General features: G+C 40.9%; 1 protein-coding gene across 5 annotated transcripts in view; it reads right to left on the reverse strand.

The window, feature by feature from the left end:
- Positions 1–23,179, reverse strand: part of LOC101606968 (WD repeat containing planar cell polarity effector) — a 262,683-nt gene that overhangs the window by 222,935 nt on the left and 16,569 nt on the right. For all 5 annotated transcript variants that reach the window (XM_045137784.1, XM_045137783.1, XM_045137782.1 and 2 more), the window contains exon 2: positions 6,876–7,001. In XM_045137784.1, coding sequence (XP_044993719.1) covers positions 6,876–7,001 — 126 coding nt within the window. The remainder of the gene's footprint in view (positions 1–6,875; positions 7,002–23,179) is intronic.

Below are 23,179 nucleotides of genomic sequence, written 5' to 3' on the forward strand. Positions count from 1 at the left end.
TGGAGGTCTTGGCGCACCCACTCTCATTCTCTTTTCTCTCTCTCTCTCAAACGAATTAATTAATAAATAAAATATATTTTAACTATAGGAATTAGATTTTGCACACGTGTCCACACACACACACGAGCACACACAGAGTATAGCCACGGCAGGCAGCAGAAGTGTTTGCTCTTTTTCTGAAATTCCAACGACATATGTGTGTAAGGTAAGCTTCGTGGGAAGGCCTTTCAGTGTAGCTGTCATGGCAATAAGAAGAAACAGCAGGGTCCGAGGCCTTGGGACTTCCCCCTGTTTTCCTGGTAGCCAGGAGACAGATCCCAAAGCCCTGCCCAGGGAAGAAAGAGTCTTTTGCCACTTACATCCCCTTTACCCTTGCTTGCCTCTCTGAGCGGTGCACATAACACAATGTGGCCATGTCCCTATACATACAGGAATCAGTCCTTCTACATGTGAAAGAAACTAGATGGCTGTGGTGGTTTGAACTGGGTCTTCCCCATAAACTCACGTGTTCTGAGTGTTTATCCCCAGCCTGTGGCAGCTTGGGAGATGGAGTCTTGCTGGAGGAGGCGATCTGCTGTGACAGAGGAGACGCCCGGCCCCTGCCGTGCTGACCCCAGCCACCGTGAAGCTTTCCTTTCTTCCCATCAGCTGCTTTGGGCCGGTGCCTCGTCCCAGCACTGAGAAGATGGCTGCAACAATGGAGAAACCGCTCTATGCCTGTGGGGAAAAGCTGGGCCAGCAGAGTGAACTCCCGAACTTAGATCTCCACCAGTAAAGACCAGTGGAGAGCCCAAGACTACCAGTCACTTAAGACAGCCAGCAGGAGGTCTGTGGAAATGGCTCAGTTGGAAAGCGATTGCCTTGCAAACATGACGATGTGAGCTTCAACCCCAGCACCCATTTTAAAAAGCTGAACATGGGGGTTGGAGAGATGGCTTAGTGGTTAAGGCGTTTGCTTGCAAAGCCAAAGGACCCAGGTTTGACTCCCCCAGAACCAAGTAAGCCAGATGCACAAGGGGGTGCATGCATCTGGAGTTTGTTTGCAGTGGCTGGAGGCCCTGGCATGCCCATTTCCCATTTTCTCTCTCTCTCTCTCTCTCTCAAATTAAATAAAATATTTTAAAAATAAAAAGAAAGCTGGACATGGTGACATGTGCCTATAGCCCGACTGCTGAAGAGGCAGAAACAAGTCCCTGGGATCCCTGGAGCCCACTGTCCAACCAAGCCAATGAAAGACTCTTATGAGACAGGCCCTGAGGTGAATGACACATGAGGATGCCCTCTGGCCTCCACACACGTGCATACACACATGCATGTGCACCCACCCAAACATCTACTTCCATATATAGTAAGGACACACACACGCACACGCACACACAGAACCAGTAGGAAAAAGAAGAGCTAAGATGAACAGGCTACTGATTTAAATGAAACCTTTAATTCAAAGATAACTTCTTTCCAGGCATGGTGATGCACGCCTTTAATGCCAGCACTGGGGCGGCGGAGGTAGGAGTATCATCGTGAGTTCAAGGCCACCCTGAGACTCCATAGTGAATTCCAGGTCAGCCTGGGCTAGAGTGAAACCCTACCACAAAAAAATAAGTTAAAAAAAAAAAGATAACTTCTTATTTCACTGTTTTCTAGAATCTCCCAGAACAGAGCACTATGCAAAAGAAACAAAGAAAAAGCGTTTGAAATAAAAATTGATTTTTAAAAACATGAAATTAAAATGCCAAATATATATTATATACGTACATTTCTGTTTGCCTTTCTGAGGGGAGTGAAAATTATGTAGAAGTGGGCAGGGCCAAGTCAAACAGTGTTGTGGGCAATTTTTCTAAATCATAAGGATATTATGTCACTTCTCTGAGAAGCCTTAATATGACTCCAGAATGCCCTGAGGGTGAAATCCCAATGCTACGCATGCCTATGAATGAACCAGGTCCGAATATTTGGCTCTAGTCTCCCTTGTGCTCATTGAAATCTTTGAGTCCCATGAGTTACCTAATTTCTTGGCATTCTTACACATTATTTAATCTCAAATGCACTGATCTATCCCCATGTCCTTTTGCTTCCCAACCTTTCACCTGGGAAACCCTAGGCTTCAGGTGAGCCAGACTTTCTTCATTGAGCTTTCCCCAATACCAAGCTCCATCAAGATCTGGTTACATGACCAAACCTGCAGACTGAATACCTTGTACTTTCCTCAGTCAAAACACTCAGTTTACATGTTTAGATAATAATGGTCTATTTACTTGTCTCCTTTATAAGACTATATATAACTTGAGTTACCATAAATAACTGACCCAGATTCTTTTTTAAAAATATATTTTATTTATTTATTTGAGAGAGAATGGGTGCATCAGGGCCTCCAGCCACTGCAACCAAACTTCAGACACAGGCGCCTCCTTGTGCATCTGGCTTACATGGCTCCTAGGGAATCAAACCGGGGTCCTTTGGCTTTGCAAGCAAATGCCTTAACCTCTAAGCCATCTCTATAGCCCTGATCCGGGTTCTTCAAGTCTGGGTCTTTGAACATAGATGTTCTGTAAGTATTTGTTGTGATATGAATGAATAAATGTCTTATTTCTGCCAACAAAAACCTAAGTCTCCTGATGAATTCTATCATATTGTAGACTCAGAAAAAGAACAGAACTTTGTTTTCCTTTTATTTCGGAGTGGTTTTTAAAAGGCTTAATTTTCAAAAGAACATGATGTGCAGTATAAAAGTATATCTCAGCTCAGAGGTTAAAGGCACTTGCGTTACTAAGGGCCTTGGTTCAACTACCCAGGACCCACATAAAGCCAGATGTACAAAGTGGCACATGTGTCTAGAGTTCATTGCAGGGATGGAAGCCCCTGGCGTACCCATTCATTCTCTCTCTAATAAATAAATATTTTTAAAGTGTACCAAATAAACTATTAAAGAAACCTCAAGAATCCTGCGCCGGCGTGGTGGCGCACGCCTTTAATCCCAGCACTTGGAGGCAGAGGTAGGAGGATTGCCATGAGTTCGAGGCCAACCTGAGAATACATAGTGAATTCCAGGTCAGCCTGGGCTAGAGTGAGACCCTACCTCAAAAAACCAAAAAAAAAAAAGAATCCCAGAGTTCAGGCCCCTGCTTTATCTTATGTGTTTGTGTATGGGTGTGTCAGGGTCTCTTGCTACATCAAATGAATGCCCTTCCATCTTTGCATGGGTGGCTGGGTAAATGAACCCAGGCCAGTCAGCTTGGCAAGCAAGTTCCTTTCAATGCTGAGCCATTTCCCCCAGTCTGGGATGGAGAGATGGCTTAGTGGTTAAGGCGTTTGCCTGCAAAGCCAAAGGACCCAGGTTTGATTCCCCAGGACCCATGTAAGCCAGATGCACAAGGGGATGCACGTGCCTGGAGTTTGTTTGCAGTGGCTAGATGCAGTGGCATGCCCATTCTCTCTCTCTCTCTCTCTCTGTGTGTGTGTGTGTGTGTCTGTCTCCCTTTCTCACTCTCTCAAATAAATAAATAAATAAAAATAATTAATATATATAAAATTAATCCCCCCAAACAACTATTATATAACCAAGCCTGTCTAAATTGTTATCATTAGTAATAAAGTGTCATATACAGTTAAAAAGCTAAGTATATAGAGTCCAAAATAAGGTATTAAAACAAAAAATATTCATTAAATATAAATTGATTCATTAATATGCTAGTATAAATTACATAAAACCATCATAATAGGAGGAAAAGATCATGACATCAAAATAAAAAAGACTGGGGCTGAAGGGATGGCTTAGTGGTTAAGGGGTTTGCCTGCAAAGCCAAAGGACCCAGGTTCAATCCCCTAGGACCCACATTAGCCAGATGCACAAGGGGGCATATGTGTCTGGGGTTCATTTGCAGTGGCTGGAGGACCTGGTGTGCCCATTCTCTCCATCTTTCCCTCTTTGTCAAATAAATAAATAAATAAACAAATAAATATTTAAAAATAAGAGACTGATTGAGAGGGGGAGGGGATATGATAAAGAGTAGAGTTTCAAAGTCAAAAGTGAGGGGAGGGAGGGAATTACCATGGGATATTGTTTATAATCATGGAAGTTATCAATAAAAAATAAATTAATAAAAAAAATAAAAAGAAGCACTTGGAAATGTGAATATTCTGTAGAGTTAGAATACTATACTCTAAGGTTAGAGCTTTTACAAGCTTAAAATACTTGAATCTAAAAGATACCACTGACAAAATGCTTTGACAATTCTAACCAAGAGACATTGAGACATGCATTTACTTAGCTATGAGTATGATTCCTATGCCCCAATACATAATACTAGCATAAATCTGCTTAAAATATATCACTGTATATTTTCTTTATTTAATTAAAAATTTTATTAGCAGACAAAGGACTAGGTTTTATTATTTTTGTATTTTTTTTTTTTACCCCCAATGTAGGGTTTCACTATAGCCCAGGCTGACCTGGAATTCACTATGGAGTCTCAGGGTGGCCTTGAACTCAGAGCGATCCTCCCACCTCTGCCTCCTGAGTGCTGGGATCAAAGGCGTGTGCCACCATGTCAGGCTATATTTTCTTTATAGCTAATATCAGCATCAAAATCACTAATGTCCACACCTCCTTGAAAAATAGTTATTCATGTTACTTCAGGGAGGACATTTTAAAGCATATTATGATCGTGATATATATTTTCCAACTGACACGAACTCAGCATCTGCAAGTTTATACTTTTAGAAGTAAGAAAGCATCCAAAACAGTGAAACCAGTACGGTTCACTGTGTAGCAGCCATGAACGCAGATCCTGGCACTTCCAATGATGTAAACAAAGCATGATAAAGAGTGCACATAGGGCTGGAGAGATGGCTTAGTGGTTAAGCGCTTGCCTGTGAAGCCTAAGGACCCTGGTTCGAGGCTCGATTCCCCAGGACCCACGTTAACCAGATGCACAAGGGGGTGCACGCGTCTGGAGTTCGTTTGCAGTGGCTGGAAGACCTGGCGCACCCATTCTCTCTCTTTCTGTCTCTTTCTCTGTCTGTTGCTCTCAAATAAATAAATAAAAATAACCTCCCCCAAAAAAACAGTGTACATATACAGTCATTGCTATTCTTAAAAATCATGACATGGGCTGCAAAATAACTCTATGGCTAGTGAGCATATCTTCAGAACAATGCAATATCAGTCTTTCAAATTTGTGGCAGACACTGTCTTCTCAGATTATTCTCAATGTTCCCTTTTGCAGGTTTTGAACCCAAGTCTCCTAAAAGTTGAACATACTGTTAAAGGATACTGACTACATACATATTGTATGTACATATTTACAAGAAACACAGTTTAACAAAATTAGCACTTGGCAAAATTGAAGGCCCAGATATGTAATTCATTTTTTGAAATTAATTTGCATTTTCTACTAAGATTATGTGACTATCACTGCAATTACATCACTGCAATCTGATTTTCTGATATCTAAAACCCCCTTTACATGGGAAGTACAAGGTAAACGAATCATGCTGGGTGTGGTGGTTCGTGCCTTTAATCCTAGCAGTTGGGAGGCCAAGGCAGAAGAACTGAGAGTCAGAAGCTAACCTGGGTTACACAGCAAGAGTCTTGCTAAAAAAAAAAAAAAAAAAAAAAAAAAACTGGGCTGGAGAGATGGCTTAGCAGTTAAGGCATTTGCCTGAAAAGCCAAAGGACCCATGTTCGATTCCCCAGGACCCACGTAAGCCAGGTGCACAGCAGGGCACATGCATCTGGAGTTCGTTTTCAGGGCTGGAGGCCCTGGCATGCCCATTCTCTCTCTCTCTCTCTCTTTCTGTCTCTCTCCACCTGCCTATTTCTGTATCTATCTCTCTCAAATAAAAATAAAATATTTTTAAAAACTGTACAGACATTACAAGGATGAAAAATAAACAGTTCACTCATTATCATGTTATCATTCAAGGATGATTCTTTGACATTGGCAAAAATTTCTATAACTACAGAAACACTGAATATCTGTCTAATAAATAAAGGCTGAAGAAACAATTTTACCAAAACTTTAATTATTCCAAAGTTGGGTTAATATTAAATTAATTATTCAGTAATGCATTTCTTTCTAGTAATTAAATTATTCTACTCTTTATAGGCAATCAGAAAGCATGAATTAATAGTGTTAATAAGCACTGATATTTATTTCTAGATGTATGAATAGTTGTCATTTCTTTGGTTACTCAGACATTTCATAGTCTCTAGTCTCAGTTAAATAATGTCCACATTTTGGGACATTCAAAATAAAGGCATAAGGTCTGGAGGGATTGCTTAGTGGTTAAGGCGTTTGCCTACAAAGCCAAAGGACCCAAGTTCTATTCCCCAGGACCCACATTGGCCAGATGCAGAAGGGTGCAATCTGGAGTTCATTTGCAGTGGCCGAAGGCCCTGGCACGCCCATTCTCTCTCTCTCCCCCTCTTTCTCTGTCAAAAATAAATAAATAAATAAATATAAAATATTTTTAAAAGTAAAGACATAATATTGTATATAAAGGCCATGTTTGAAGAGCTATATAACTAATGTCAACAATTTTAAAAACTATTGTTAGAAACCACACAGAACCATCTTCTGCAGCACTATTTAGGAGACCTAGAGATGGAATGCAGAACTATTCACGACAATAGAAACCAACATAGAAATATCCATTTTATATTGAACAGCACTTAGTTTACTAATTATATTTATGAAGAAAGAATAGATAGGAATAGTTTCTTAATATTTTTTAAAACTTCAAAATATGTTTTTCTTTTACAACTAGGTCATTTAGACAGCTATAAGGTCACCGTATTAACAACCAGTACAAACAAGATTATTCAAATTTAGGAAGATACGAAGTTCAGAAAGTTCATTACACAAAATGTTCACCTTTAGGGCAAAGAATTCTGCACGCTGTGCGAATGGAGCAGCGCGGTGGTGTAGAGCCCCCTCTTCTGGTGGGATAAGGAATAGACTTGCTGCAGGCGAGCAACACCTCAAACTCCTCCCGCAGGCCTGTGGCAGAACAGAAAACACGAAAGGGGATGTTTTATAGTTTAGATGTTAACAAACACAATTTTCACTTAAGAAAAAGAAGAGGGCTGGAGAGATGGCTTAGCGATTAAGGTGCTTGCCTGCAAAGCCACAGGACCTCGGTTCAATTCCCCAGGACGCAAGTAAGCCAGATGCAAAAGGTGGTGCATGTATCTGGAGTTCATTTGCAGTGGCTGGAGGCCCTGGCCCCCATTCTCCCTCTCTCTCTCTCTCTCTCTCTCTCTCTCTCTCTCTCTCTCTGCCTCTCTCAAATAAATAAATAAAAATAAAATATTCTTTTTTAAAAAGAAAAAATGAAGAAGCATAAGTAAGCTAAAACTATATTATATACTTTCCTAAGACATGATTAAATTCTGTATTTGTTTTTAATTGGCTCCACTAAGATTTAATAAGCATTTTAATTCACAAGAGTTTCAGTAATTATTCGTGAATTTTTTTCAAACTGCATACAAATAGTTCTTACTATGAAGACAACACACTCCAGTATGTAACGAAATTACAATCACGGTTTTTCACTATTCTTAATTGTGCAATGTTGAAGACTTTGAGGTTTATTTCATAAATGCCTTTTTTCCAAACATAAGACCATTTCTTGTGCTTTAAGAAACAATTTATCATAATTGTAAACAGGATAGTAAATATTAAAACACTCAGCAGTCTTTCTTTTGATTTGGATCTAAGTCTTGAGTTTCTTCTGTTTTCTCCTCTGATCCACCAGGTCATTATTAAATGTTGAACACTATAAATAAGATTCATGTAAAATCCAAGGGTATATAGACTCGTACTAACTGCACGCTAATGAAACTACAAACCAACTTTTTTTGTTTGTTTGTTTTTTGACATCACTTTCAAATCTTTTTGGTCTAAATTTTCAGACAGAATGTGAAAATCAGCTGTAGCAATCCCATTACCTTAATGAGCGTTCTATTTGTAACTCCTTACACATCAAACATAAGGCTTACGCAGTTGATACACACAGCTTGCATAGATTATCTTCCACATAGCTAAATAAAACTGTACATATAGAATCCAAATCCAAATTCCTTATACAGCCTAAACAACTTACGGAATGTACACACACACACACACACACACACACACCCCACACACGACACTCGACCAGGCCTCCATGTAGCTAAGAGGTTGAGTTCTAGTCATTAAAAGGATTAACCAAAACAAGGGCCTGCACAGCAGTACTGTGGATGGTATATGCATGAGCTATATGTTTAATAGAGCGTGTCAAATGTGAGGATTCCCGTTCTTGAGACGATATGCGTTACCTAAATGAAATTATTTGAACCCTGAATACTGTGATTCAACAATACCAGCCCGGGAAGGAAGCATTTCTTTTTTCTCCTGAAGTGAATTTGGTACTTCTTAAAAACAGCATTAGAAGAAAAAAACAAAAAACATAGCTCGAAACTAAATTCAGTACTCCCAGACAAGCACCGCGGCTGAGGAGCAGTTCAAAGTTCCTACCACCCATGTCTCAGTCCTGACTCCCAAGGCCAGAGGCTATTCCCAAGGTCATGGCTCTGCAGTCCCTGGCTAATGTAGCGAACATGGCTTCCATTAGATAACGGCAAGTGCAATAGTGAATATACCTTCAGAAACAGCAAGTCATTGCATAAAGGCTGCAGACTAGTAATAACAGCAGTGGTTTTTCAATTTTACGAGTAGTTTCTATAACGTTTGATCTAAAGCTGGATTGCATGACAAAAAATACTAAATTCATACCATTAAAATAGTCATTACATACTACGGCTTCAAAGTTTCAGTAGGGATCAAAATAAATGCAAAATAAAAATATGTATCAGCCAGGCGTGGTGGCGCACCCCTTTCGTCCCAGCACTCGGGAGGCAGAGGTAGGAGGATTGTCGTGAGTTCAAGGCCACCCTGAGACTCCATAGTGAATTCCAGGTCACCCTGGGCTAGAGTGAGACCCTACCTCAAACAACAACAACAACAAAAGTTATATATATATATATAATCGGGGCTGTACAGATGGCTCAGAGGTTAAGGTACTTGCCTACAAAACCCAGGTTTGATTTCCCAGTACCCACAATAAAGCTGGGTGTACAAAGTGGCCCATGCATCTCAAGCTCATTTGTAGTGGCTACAGGCCCTGGCACTGGCACATCCATTCATTCCCTCTCTCTCTCCCTCTCTCTCTCCCTTTCTCTCTCTCTCTCTCTCTCTCTCTCTCCTCTGTCTCTCTCTCTCTCTCTCTCTCTCTCTCTCTCTCTCTGCTCTGTCTCTCTCTGAATTGCAAATACGTTTAAAAGAAATACATAGCATCAAATAAGCCATGAGCAATGAATGGTCCAAATGCTTGGGTTTACAGTACTCCTAAGCAGATTGATGAACGTGCCGAAATTTGTGCACAAATGCATCCACCGCACAAAGAAAAACACTGACTGTAAAATAATTAATGCTGTACAATTTAGAGAAGGTAGAACAGTTTAAGAAACATGCAATTCATATTTACAGTAAAATAATATCACTTCAAAAATATGAAAGATTCAAAAGAAAAATCTAAAGTGATAGTCTCAAAGGGAAGTATAATATGAGAGGGATACAATTTCATAAAACGTAATTTCTAAAACTTATTTTTGTGCAGTTACATATGAATTAAGTTGTTTCAAGGAAAATAACTTAGAACTACATGCTGTTTCACTAAATTAAGGGACTATAAAATCAGCTTTAGAGTACAGCACAAGGTCAGCATGCATGAGACCCTAGGTTTGATCACTGGCACCCCAACTCATCAACAAATGAGTATGTTTTGTGGGAATTTGTGTCTTACAGAGTATGTGACCCACAGAAAAATAACATGACCGTATACATAGTTCATGTAATTCCATCAGTTATGATAATCTACTGATGTATGTAAACTGATTCTGGTTTTTTTGGGATTTTCTTTTTTTTATCAATTCATTGTGCTTTCCTTTATAAACATATCTTCTCATAAAATTTTTATTTATTTATTGGAGAGAAAAACAGAGGAGGAGCTAGAGAGTAATGTGAAGCACCAGGGCCTCTTGCAAAGGAAGTTGAGATGCACTTGCCACTTGGCGCATTTTGTGCATCCAGCTTTGCATACGCGCTGGGGACTCAAACCCGGCTTGTCAGGGGTCACACGCAACTGCTGAGCCGCCTCTCCAGCCAACCTTTTGTGATTTTTAAGTATTTTTCAATGGTGGGGTCACTGGTCAAGAGACACCTCTCCAGCCCCCACCCCCTTGTAATTTTTAGTGAGTATTTTTAAACAGTGAGGTCACTGGTCAATTGTGCTTTTTAGTGAGTGTTTTTAATGATGGGGTCATTGGGTAAGATGTCGCACACCTGAACCCAGCACTTGGGAGGCTGAAGGATTATTTCAAAGTCAAGGTAGGCATGGATAAGATCATCAGACTCCCCCTCACGAAAGTGAAAAAAAAAATCCCATAATAAACCCCAATAACATCAACAACAAAGGCAAGTTAGTCTCATTTTGTGCTTTTGAAATACTGAAAACTATCTAAACGCAAATGTAAAAAAAAACACATTATCCATAAAATCAATGGGAGATTTTTGTTCCTAATTGCCAAATGGACTGTTTTTCAAATTGAAAAATAACTTAAAAGGCAAACAAAAGCTTCCAGAATTAAGATTTAAAACTACAAATCATCTGTACAGAAATATTTTCTTGTCTTCACCTTATTTTTATATACAAATAAACCAGCAATCATTGTTTTTCATTTCAGAAACTGCCTCTTCAATTAAATAACTTAATGACCCGACCTTACACAGGAATGCAAGGGCCTTTGTTAATGGACAAAAGAGGAGAAATATGCCACAAGGAAAGCCACTTTTCAAGTTGTGGCTGCTGAATAATAAAGTGACATATAGCACTGCAGATAATTACTGAAGTTCTAGAGATCTTGGAATTATTTGAAGTAGAAGAGATTAAGCCTAATTATAGATGAAGAGCATTATATAAGGAACATCAGATTGGATGAGCTGTTTAGTTTTTGTTGAGGGGCTGCAGTTAGATTTTTTTCACATGTATGTGTGATATGGTGTGCATGCATGTGTGTGTACATGCATGTGTGTATACATGCTTGGATGGGCGTGCCGATGAGTAGGCAGGCTTCTGGACATGTGTGTGCATATGTGTACAGGCCAGAGGTTGATGTTAGCTGTCGTCCCCAACTGTTCTCCACTCTTTTCTAAGGCCAGCTCTCCCGTGAGCCCAGAGCACTCCGATGTGGCTAGTTTAGCTGGCCAGCTTCCCCGGGGATTCTGTGTCCTCCTCCTGAGCACAGGGATTGCAAGCGCCTGGCATTCACATGGGTGCCGGAGATCTGAACTCTGGTCTGCGTGGCGAGGGCTTTCTCCACCGAGCCATTTCCCCATCCCCATGTCTTAAAACGTGATCATATAAAAACACCTTAAGCAGCCGGGCGTGGTGGCGCACACCATTAATCGCAGCACTTGGGAGGCAGAGGTAGGAGGATCTCCGTGAGTTCGAGGCCTTCCTGAGACCAAAAAGTGAATTCCAGGTCAGCCTGGACCAGAGTGAGACCCTACCTCAAAAAACCAACCCCCCCTCCCAAAAAACAACAAAACCACCTTAAGACGTTTGTGGTCTAAATCTTAAGAAAGAGCTCCCACTGGAATTCCTGACTAATGTGCAGAAGGGGGATTTTTTTTTTTACTTCTATTTCATTATTATAAGAATTATTATTTCCAGAGTTTCCTCAAAGTATAAATTCTCATACAGTTAAAAAGAAAAAAAAAAGGTTCGCTTCAGTATATGGTCGTTACACAACTGCACCACCTAGTGTTGACTAGGCAACAGTGCTACAAATACAATAGACCTTTCTCAGTGTTTACAAAACTGTCTTCGCCACTAGGACAGCTCACCACCCGGCATCAAGCATCCAAACCCAAACGTGCTATCTTTGTTGAGCTTATAGACGTTTAATTGCTTGGGATTTATTAAGATTTTAGGTTTTACTTGTGCTGTATTTAAATTTCTAAATGTGTGTTGAAGTGCATGTTTCAAACAAGTTCAAACTTGCTCCGATTCATATTACTTCAAAAACAATCTGTTTTTTTTTTTTTTTTAATCTGCAATGTCTCAGTGTCAAAATGAACAGAGAAAAGCAAGAACCGGTGGGCAGCCTCGAGCTGGGCAAAGACGGTGGCATGCTTCCTCTTTTCTCTTCATACTTCTGAAGGCAGCAGAGTCCCCGTCCCTGTTCTCCAGTGAGAAGCACATGCTAAACGCTATGCATGTGTGTATAGGAAAAAACACGGGGCCATCGTCTTCAATGAACAATTGCTAGGGTTAAAAAATTAATGTTTCCATTAAAGTATTAAGCAATAACTTCTTTAAATATTATATATATATATATATGTATATATATATATATATATATATATATATACACACACACACATATTCGTGGGTCACAAACTACTGTTGTGAAACTAAATTTGTAACATGAACTGAACATTCAATAAGGCCCATGATGGTCATAAATCACTACGGGGCGTAAGTTCGTGTGACTCACTATAGTCAACACTGTCATTATATGGTTAACATTAAACAGAAGACAAGCTTAAAGGAGAGGAAGGTCCCGGGTAGGGCCTTCCGAAGCCTCGGTGATCTATGCCCTACACCCGGGGCAGCCGAGCTTGGTGCTTTGCCTGCCGAAGGGTGCAGATTACAGAAGTCCCCGGCCGGCAAGTAGAGCAGCTCTCCAAGTAGCCAGCCTCCCGTGCTGCAAGCCAGGAGAGAGCCAAGTACAATTTGGCTTAGAATTGTAGTCCTAACTGTTACCGTGGGTTACGTGTCATCTATCTGTCTGTCTGTCACAGACTGTCAGACAGAGACACTCATGGAGATGGAGTGCCTCAAACCCAACTTCAAGCTAGCCCAGGCTCCACACTTAAACTGCACAAGTCCGAAGTATGGCGAAGGTTCCTTAGACGGCATCCACTTCCTTCATTCTTCCCTGCCGGGCCTCTACCAAGAGGCACTTGCTTATCTCTTAAAATAACTATGATAACCTAACCTTTCTTTTTTATTGAGGGGGGAGGGGTTCAAGGTAGGGTCTCACTCTGGCCCAGGGTGACCTGGAATTCACTATGGAGTCTCAGAGTGGCCTTGAACTCACGGTGATCCTCCTACCTCTGCCTCCCGAGTGCTGAGATTAAAGATGTGTGCCACCATGCCCAGCTATCTAACCTTTCCTTTTTCTTTGGACATTTTCTTTTTCCTCTTCCATCTAGAGAGTGGCCTGTTACCAAAATTTCAACAACAAGTAAGCAACTTACATACTCCTTGGTGCTATGATGTCAAGTACAGCTCAGATCCACCTAAAAATATTTGAGGTAACAGACTTTTTTTGGCAAGCATAATAATTTTTGTCAGAACCACTAAAAGAACAGAAAAAAAGCATGTAACTTCCAAACTAATGGAAGGGAGAAATGCAATAAAAGGATTTCTTTAAAAAAAAAAAATGCCAGTTCAAAAATGAGCTACTTGTGGGCTGGAGAGATGGCTTAGCAGTTAAGGCACTTGCCTGTGAAGCCTAAGGACCCAGGTTCAACTCTCCAGAACTTACATAAACCAGACACACAAGGTCATGCATGCACACAGGTCATACATGTACACAAGGTGGCACAAGTGTCTGGAATTTGAATGCAGTGGCTAGAGGTCCTGGTGTGCCAATTCTCCCCTCTCCCTCATAAAATGAATACTAAAAAAGATGAGCTACTAGTATATACCACTAAAACTCCAAATTACCTAACCCTATGCTACTACACGTAGGCAAGGATGGAGAGCAAGAAAATGCTTTCATTCATTGCTGTTGAAAATGCAAAGTAGAGGGCTGGAGAGATGGCTTAGCGGTTAAGCGCTTGCCTGTGAAGCCTAAGGACCCCGGTTCGAGGCTCGGTTCCCCAGGTCCCACGTTAGCCAGATGCACAAGGGGGCGCACGCATCTGGAGTTCGTTTGCAGAGGCTGGAAGCCCTGGCGCGCCCATTCTCTCTCTCTCCCTCTATCTGTCTTTCTCTCTGTGTCTGTCGCTCTCAAATAAATAAATAATTTAAAAAAAAAAAGAAAATGCAAAGTAGAAGATGGGAACAGTGGTGCACGCCTTTAATCCCAGCTCTCAGAAGACAGAGGTAGGAGAACCACCATGAGTTCAAGGCCAGCCTGGGACTATATAGTGAATTCCAGGTCAGCCTGGGCTAGAGTAAGACCCTACCAGAAATAAGGAAAGAAAGAAAGAGAGAGAGGGGAAGGAAGGAAGGAGAAAGGGAGGGATAGGAGGGAAGGAATGAGGAAGGAAGGGAAGGAAGGAACAAAGGAAGGAAGGGAGAGGGAAGAGGAGGGAGAGAAAGGGAAAGGGAGAAAGGAAGGAAGGAAGGAAAGAAGGGCAAATAGTATAGCCACTCGGGAAGACAGTTTAGCATTTTCTCTTAAAATTAAACATTCTTACCCTATGACCTAACATTTACACTCTTTAGAACTTTTTACTCAAAAAGTTGATATATACATACAAAAAGATATGTAGTGATTTTCAAAGCAGTTTTAAACGTAAGAGACAAACCTGGAAGCACACAGGATGTCCTTCAATAGGTCAAACTACCAATAAATAAACCGCAGTACATTCGGACATGGGAACATGATCCAGCACTGAGAAAAAGCAACTTGAGTCATGAGAAGACAGGACAGAAACTTACAGGCATGTTCCTAAGCCAATCTGAAAAAGCCACTGAGAGCCTCCTCTCCCCCCGCAGGCACTACCCATTCAGGTAAGGTTGGGGGGCTCACTGTCCCCTCCCACCCCTGTGACTGATCGTCCATGGGCCTGGTCTTGTGCAGGTTTTGAGCAGGAAACCAAAACCACCGAATCTATTTGTGCAATGTCTCTATCAAGCTCAGAAGACAGTGTTCCTCAGCATTCCTTCCACCCTCTCTTTCACCATGTTCCCGAAGCATTGGAGAAGGTGGGACCGATGTCCCATTGGGGATCACGCTTTCAACAGTCATTTCTTCCCAGCATTTTAATGAGTTTTGCTTCTCTGTACTCATCATCACCAGACTGAAAAAACAAACTTCCCGGGTCAAAGCTGAGACCAGCACCAATGTACGGGCAGGAACATGAAGACTTAGCAGTTTCAAGGTCAGGTCATTGTCTTTCAGCAAAACAATAGTAGGTTCCCCTCCAGGGTTTATGAGCTTTTAATTACCTTCTTATTTCTGGGACAGAACATCTGACCAAAAGCAGTGATGGAAGGGAAGTGTGGGTTTTGGCTTATAGTCCTGAAGGAAGCTACAGGATGGCAAAGGACATCATGACATGAGCAGGGGCCGGCCACCATCCCCGCGACACCATACCTGCCTCCAACAACACACCTCCTCCAGCAAGGCTTCACCTCCCAAACTGCCATCGGCTGGGCACCAAGCATTCAGGATTTATGGAGGATATCTGATTTGAACCATCACACCAACCCTGGCTATTGACTGAGTTTGCAGTACGAGGCGTGAATTTCCGCCTATGGGTCAGGGCTTCAAATCACATCAGAGAGCAATTGTAACAGTGATACCATTAGTGCACTTAATATTTAATATTCTGGCCTATTAAAAGAACAAGTGCTCTATTATACTACCCCAAAATATGTTATGGAAAGTCCTTTTAAGCTAGGTGTGGTGGTGCATGCCTATAATCCAAGCACTTTAGAGGCCGAGGTAGAAGGATCACCGGGACTTCAAGGGCAGCCTGAGACTATATAGTGAATTCTAGGTCAGCCTGGGCTGAGTGAGACCCTACCTCAAAAAAACAAAAAATAAACAAACAACAACACCGGCTGGAGAGATGGCTTAGCAGTTAATGAGCTTGCCTGCATAAGCCTAACAGGACTCATGTTTGACTCTCCAGGTCCCAAGTCAGTCAGACTCACAAGGTGACACGAGTGTGCAAGACCACACATGCGTACAAGATGGAGCGCGTGTCTGCAGCGGCAGGAGGTCCCAGTGCACCAATTCTCCCTTTCTCTCTCTCTCTCTCTCTCTCTCTCTCTTGCCCATTAAAAAGAAAAAAATTAAAACCAAGAAGTTTTTTTTACTAGTGTCAATATTTAATTTTTTTGTTTTGTTTTGTTTAGTTTTTCGAGGTAGGGTCTCACTCTAGCTCAGGCTGACCTGGAATTCACTAAGTAGTCTCAGGGCGGCCTCGAACTCACGGCGATCCTCCTACCTCTGCCTCCCGAGTGCTGGGATGAAAGGCGTGCGCCACCACGCCTAGCCCTCAATATTTAGCTTTTACTAGTATATAGTAATGGTACAAATAATGGATGGGCTTCTTTTTTTCATTTCATACATGTATAAATGTACTGTGATCATATTCATGTCTGGAATTACCCTTTCCTATTCCACCCCAATTTCATTCCTCTATCCAAATAGTCCTTTGAGGTTTGGAGAGGGGGTGTCTGCTTGCTTGGGGTGTTTTGTGGTTTCTGAAGACAGGATCTTGCTACATAGTCAGGGTTTATATCCAACTCACAATCCTTCTGACTCAGCGCCCACAGTGCTGGTGGTGCAAGTGTGTCACGTGCCTGGCTTTCACGCGGTGTTTGCTGTCTTCATTTTCTGTGGTGCTGCAGCCTGAACTCAGCGCCTTGAGCACACAGACAGATGCCATTCTGCACGGAGCGACATTGCCAGCCCCGTCCTGGGCTTTTTTTTTTACTCATTCCTTATTTTTAGTTTTAGCTTTTGACACTTTCATATATGTATATAATGTATTTTGATCTTATCTCCCCTCATTTTGGACATTATTAAGTTGTACAAAATACTAAGTTGGGGGCTGGAGGGATGGCTTAGTGGTTAAGGCGTTTGCCTGCAAAGCCAAAGGACCCAAGCTCGATTCCCCAGGACCCACATGAGCCAGATGCACAAGGGGGCACACGTGTCTGGAGTTTGTTTGCAGTGGCTGGAAGACCTGGAGTGCCCATTCTCTCTCTCCCCCCACCCCCGTCAAATGAGTAAGTGAATAAAATAAAATAAAAAATATTGAGTTGTTAATTTCATTTGTTAATATTACACTTTTTCTATTTAGTCACTATATTTTTTCCAGTTGTTCCTAGAGAAAGAAATATACCCACACTGTATTAAAATCTATTTTAACTTTTCACCAGGTTCTATAAAGTAATCATATACAAATTGTAGAATATATCTATATTAAGTAACAAGTGTTCATGGATAATGGCACATTAAAAAGTAATTCAAGGAGGCGGGGTGTGGTGATGCAGCCCTTTACCTTTTTATACAGGTAGGAGAGATTTGCCATGAGTTCAAGGCCACCCTGAGACTACATAGTGAATTCCAGGTCAGCCTACCTCAGGAGACCCTACCTCAAAAACACAAAACAAAACAAAAATGTAATTCAAGGGCTGGGGAGATGGCTTCTTGGTTAAGGCACTTGCCTGCAAAGCCTAAGAACTCATGTTCAAACCTCCACATCCTGTGTAGTTAGACGTGCAATGACACAAGTGTGCAGTATTGCACATATGCCACAAGGGGGCGCACATGTCTGGAGTGCATTCATAGCAGGCTGAAGGTCCAGGCATGCTCATTCTTTCTCTCTCTCTCTCAAAACAAAACAAAAAAAATTTTAAGTACTTCAATTTTTAAAAGCTAAGATTGTGATGTATAAACAAAATAGGTAGTCTTTGGAATTTATGACATAAACAGAAAAATAAAAAATGCAGAATGTAAGTGTGGGGGGGAGGGGGGAATTAACATGGGATTTTTTTATAATCATGGAAAATGCTAATAAAAAAAAATTTTAAATGCAGAATGTAAAGAAATGTATAATTAAGTAAGTATCAAAAAGCACTAACAAAGATGCTATGAAATTCCAGAGAAATCACCATGGACCTGCAGTGAATAGAAATATCTTCCTGAAAGGAATAGAACTCACAATATATTTTTTCAGAAGAATAGCAAATATTTAGAAAATAGAGGTAATTGAATGTTTTGGAGCCAAACACTTCTTCAGTGTAAAATAAAATATGTCTAAAGATGAGTTCTACAACGCAATAAAGAAAATAAGTTACTGCTAAACTACACAAGGCACTAAGAGGTGTACAATGAAATTTAACCTGTCTTGGCCAAACAGCACTGAAAGAAAGCAATAAACACATTTTCAATGTCTCTTGGAGAAAGCCCGAAAGTTTTTTTAAGTTTCTTTCTAACCACACCACTGAATGCATATAAAAATAAGCTTGACTCAATTTTTACCAGCTTTTTCCAAGTAACAATAAAATCACAAGTAAATAATGTGAACTCTTCAACTGTTAAATTCCACTTACGAAATATGATACTGCTTTTTCTTTTGTTCTCTTTAAAGACTAAGCATTTATTTCAAGGTTGTAGAAAGTATTTCCCCCATTTTGGTACATGTCAGAGCCAGTTATCTTTACAGCTTTGAAGTTGCTTTAAGGTCTGTCATTTAGTTAGGTAAGGGGAGAATGCCTGGGGTGTTTTGTCCTCCAGGAAGCTATTCTTTCTAATTCTTCTCTGTTAAGAAATGATTTATGCATTTTGAAGTGTTGGGTATTTTTCAAAAGATTTTGTTAAAAAATCAACAAGTCTTATGTCAACACTGTTATACTGCAGGCAGAATTTTCCATTCATCTATTTTGTGTAAACATTTAAACTCACCTTAACATCAATCTGACACTTAAAAAGAAAAACAAAACATTTTTTCTTAGTCCATAGAGCTTTCAATGTGAAATGAGTCATAAGAATACTCACCGTTAGAGAAGTGAGGTCTTTTACCTAACTTTATTATCAAATAGTGTGAAGCTTATGAAAAAATTGCAAGAATAATACAATGGATTCTTAAAGACCACTGACCCAGCTCTCCCACACCCCCCCCCCCCGACTGTTAGTATTTATTTCCCTAAACATCATCTCACTTTCCCAAACCATTTGAAATCAGGTTGTCACCTAATGCTCCATTACTCCTAAAGACGCCAGTGTGCATTCCTAAGACCAAGGACACTAGCCTATTTATCAACACCATCACCATCAAACCAATAAAATACACATGCCTTGAACAGAGATAGAGCGGAATTTGACCCCATTATTCCAGTAATGTTTGGGACCCGATCCAGGACCATGTTTTGCACTGCATTGTCATGTCTCTGCCTTACACCCCTTAAATTTGGAATACTCATGTCCTTTCTTGACATCACTATTACTCAAACTGGTTCCTTCATAGAAGATTTGTTAATTTGGATTTTCATAATTCTTTTATTTTAAATTATTTTTCCTTATTTGTTTGCAAGCAGAGAGAGATTGAGACAGAGAATGGGTGCGCCACCAGGTGCTGCAAACAAACTCCACATACATGTGCCACCTTGTACATCTAGCACTATGTGGATAGTGGGGAATTGAACCTGGATCATTAGGCTTTGTGGGCAAGCACCTTAACCACCGAGCTGTCTCTCCAGCCCTATAAATGAAATTAGATGTGAATTACATATTTGGTAAGCATACCACAAAACTATGCCATTCTAGGTTCATTATACTGGGAGCTACACAATGCCAATTTGTTCCATTACTGGGGTTGGTAACATCTATCAATTGATTAAGATGGCATCTGAGGGCTTAGCAGTTAAGGCACTTGCCTGTGAAGCCTAAGGGCCCAAGTTTGGTTACCCAGTACCCATGTAAGCCAGATGCACAAGGTAAAACATGCATCTGGAGTTCCTTTGCAGTGGGTAAAGGCCCTGGCCCAACCATATTCATTCTTTTTCTCTCTCTAATAAATAAATAATTAAAGATAGACTGTCTAAAGAAATTTTTTAAAGATGGGTTTTGACGTAATTTCCCTCAATATTTTTTTATGTATTAAAGAATAAATAATATGTAGTTTGTTGGCAAATGTTTTGAAATTATATGAATCCTACTTCTTATCAAAGTTTCACATGAGGGCTGGAGAGATGGCTTAGTGGTTAAGTGCTTGTCTGTAAAGCCTAAGGACCCTGGTTCAAGGCTTGATTCCGCAGGACCCATGTTAGCAAGATGCACAAGGGGAAGCACATGTCTGGAGTTCGTTTGCGGTGGCTGAAGGCCCTGGTGCGCCCATTCTCTCTCTCTCTCTCTCCCCCTCTTTCTCTCTCTGTCTGTCGGTCTCAAATAAATAAACAAAAAAAATTTTTGTTTTAATTTTCACATGAATACTGTTCTCAGATGATTTTGCTCAAATCCAAAAGCGATTTTAAAATTCTAGTATTTTTTCTATACTTATTAGCTAGTATTCTACTGTAAGGTACAGCTATTTATTTAGCACTATTTATTCTTATATTTATATCCGTATATACTTGTGAATTTCAATTTACCAAATGAGCTACATTTATCATTATTTATTTTGACATTCAAAATGCACAAGGTTTGGTCAGTAGGGTTCCTGCAAGCCTATCTTTAGACATATGTGCTTTTGAAATAGTTTCATTAGTCTTTCAACACTTTGTTGCTTTAGACATAGCACACCATCTCTGAATCCTTATTCCTTTTAATTTTTAAAAATATTTTCAATGTATTATTTATTTGAGAGAGGGAGAGAGAGAAGGGGTGCACCAGGGCCTCCAGCCACTGCAGGCAAACTCCAGATGCGTGTGCCCCCTTGTGCATCTGGCTAACGTGGGTCCTGGAGAGTCGAACTGTGGTCTTTAGGCTTCACAGGCAAATACCTTAACCGCTAAGCCATTTCCTTTTAATGGGTAGTAACATTTAGAAGCAAAGACCTGGGCACCAGTACGTATGTTCGTTGCTACTAGTTTGTCATTGGTCTAGGCCTTCTCAGAGAGCAGAGCTAGGAAACAGAAGTACATATAGCTTGTACAGACATAGATAACTGTTGGGTCGATGACTGAATGAACAGAGCTTCGAATTCTGGCTTAAGACCCTCCAAAGAACAAGGCTGTGATGCATCTACAACAGCTGTGGCGTACCTGCACACTAATCTAATGGAAACAGAGCAGGTAACAGGGAAGGGGACACAAGCAGACGCCGCACGGTTCTCCAGTCGGGCACCACCTCAGCTTTTCTAGCCAATGACCGTTATTGCCTAAGAACTTTTTATATGAGACCAGCTATGTAGTTGATCTATAAAGTAGATATGCAAAGCAAATATTTACTGATGACAAATCACATAAAGAAACTTGTGGGTTGAAGAGATGGCTTAGAGGCTAAGGTCCTTGCCTGCAAAGCCAAAGGACCAGGTTCCAGTCACCAGGACCCACATGCATCTGGAGTTTGTCTGCAGTGGCTGGAGGCCCTGGCATGCCTATTCCACACCCCCTGTCTCCGTCTCTCTCTCAAAAAAAAATAAAAATTTTAAAAGAGAAAAAAGAAGAAATTTCTTTACAAATACTTTGCTATACATATAATTTCATCATTTACTAAACAAAAGCAAATTTGCATATCAATTAAATTGGTATGTTTATTTATTGTTACATAAAGAAGTGAATCTTGTTAGAATATTTGATTCCACCGAGTACAAAGTTGATCCATATGTTGTTTTATTTTATTTTATTTTTGGTTTTTGGAGGTAGGGTCTCATTCTAGCCCAGGCTGACCTGGAATTTACTATGTAGTCTTAGGGTGGCCTCGAACTCTCAGTGATCCTCCTACCTTTGCCTCCCGAGTGTGGGGATTAAAGGTATGCACCACCAGCCAGCCATACGTTATTTTATGATGGTGCATGCTGAAAATACCACTTCACATAAATATATAGTATGATAGGACATAAGTATGTTTAGGACAACTTCAAAAATTGTTGGAAATTCTGTTGTAACTCAAGCCAAAATGCATTTTATACTTGTTTTGAGGAAATTTAAGTCAGTAACACAAACCTCTATTTTTTAACATTTTATTTTTATTTATTTGACAGAGAAAGAAGGAGAGGGAGAGAGAGAAAAGGAGGAGGGAGAGACTGGTTACTCCAGTGCCTCCAGCCACTGCAAACGAACTCCAGATGTGTGTTCCCCCTTGTGCATCTGGCTAATGTGGGTCCTGGGGAATTCAACCTGGGTCATTTGGCTTTAAGGCAAAAACTTAACAGCTAAGACATCTATTTTTTTAAAAATGCTACCACCACTTTACCTAATTTAATATTTTAAGGTGTCTTGATAATTAAGCAGTTTTTAATTAATTAATTAATTCAAGAGTGACAGACAGAGAGAGAAAGAAGCAGATAGAGATAGAGAATATGTGCACCAGGGCCTCTAGCCACTGCAAACAAACTCCAAACGCGTGCACCCCCTTGTACATCTGGTTAACGTGGGTCCTGGGGAATCGAGCCTCAAACCGGGGTCCTTAGGCTTCACAGGCAAGTGCTTAACCGCTAAGCCATCTCTTCAGCCCAAGCATCTATTTTTTTTGGGGGGGGAGTGAGATAGGGTCTTACTCTAGCTCAAGCTGACCTGGAAATCACTCTGTGGTCTCAGGGTGGCCTGGAACTCATGGCAATCCTCTTACCTCTGCCACCCCAAGGCTGAGATTAAAGGCGTGTGCCACCACACCTGGCTCCAAACATCTATTTCTTAATCAAGCATTGTAACACAATGTAACAAGAAGACATGCTAATTTGATACATCCTGAAGAATGACGGTGGGAAACTATGAAAGCGTCCCTTAATTAAGCCACTGCTTCTTTGTAAGTACGAGTAAAAACACTGTGATTCATGGCACACAACAGTCTCTGATCTGATCCAACAACAGCGTACCTAGAAGCCATAGACTGTTACTAGTAAGTTTTCAGTGCCAGGGATGGGATGCCTTCTAGTGAGTTGTTGGCCAGGGAGGTCCCTGATGCCCCTAAAACATTATAGGCCATTGCTGAGGCCCTTGGTTTCCCACCAGGAATAGATGGTAAGACCCTGTTGCTGAAGACTCCACGTACTTGGGCTGCAAGGCCGCCGAGAAATCCTGCTCGAGCTGAGCTGAAAACCTCCTCCATGTAGACCAGCTGACAGAAAGCTGAAAACAGCTATGCTGTATGCAGCCCCAAGGGAGAGAGAGAAATCACCAGTGAAGATACCCAACAGCAGACACTGCAAGCCGTAAA

Source organism: Jaculus jaculus, chromosome 18 (genome assembly GCF_020740685.1).
Source record: "Jaculus jaculus isolate mJacJac1 chromosome 18, mJacJac1.mat.Y.cur, whole genome shotgun sequence".
NCBI classification, from domain to species: Eukaryota; Metazoa; Chordata; class Mammalia; order Rodentia; family Dipodidae; genus Jaculus; species Jaculus jaculus.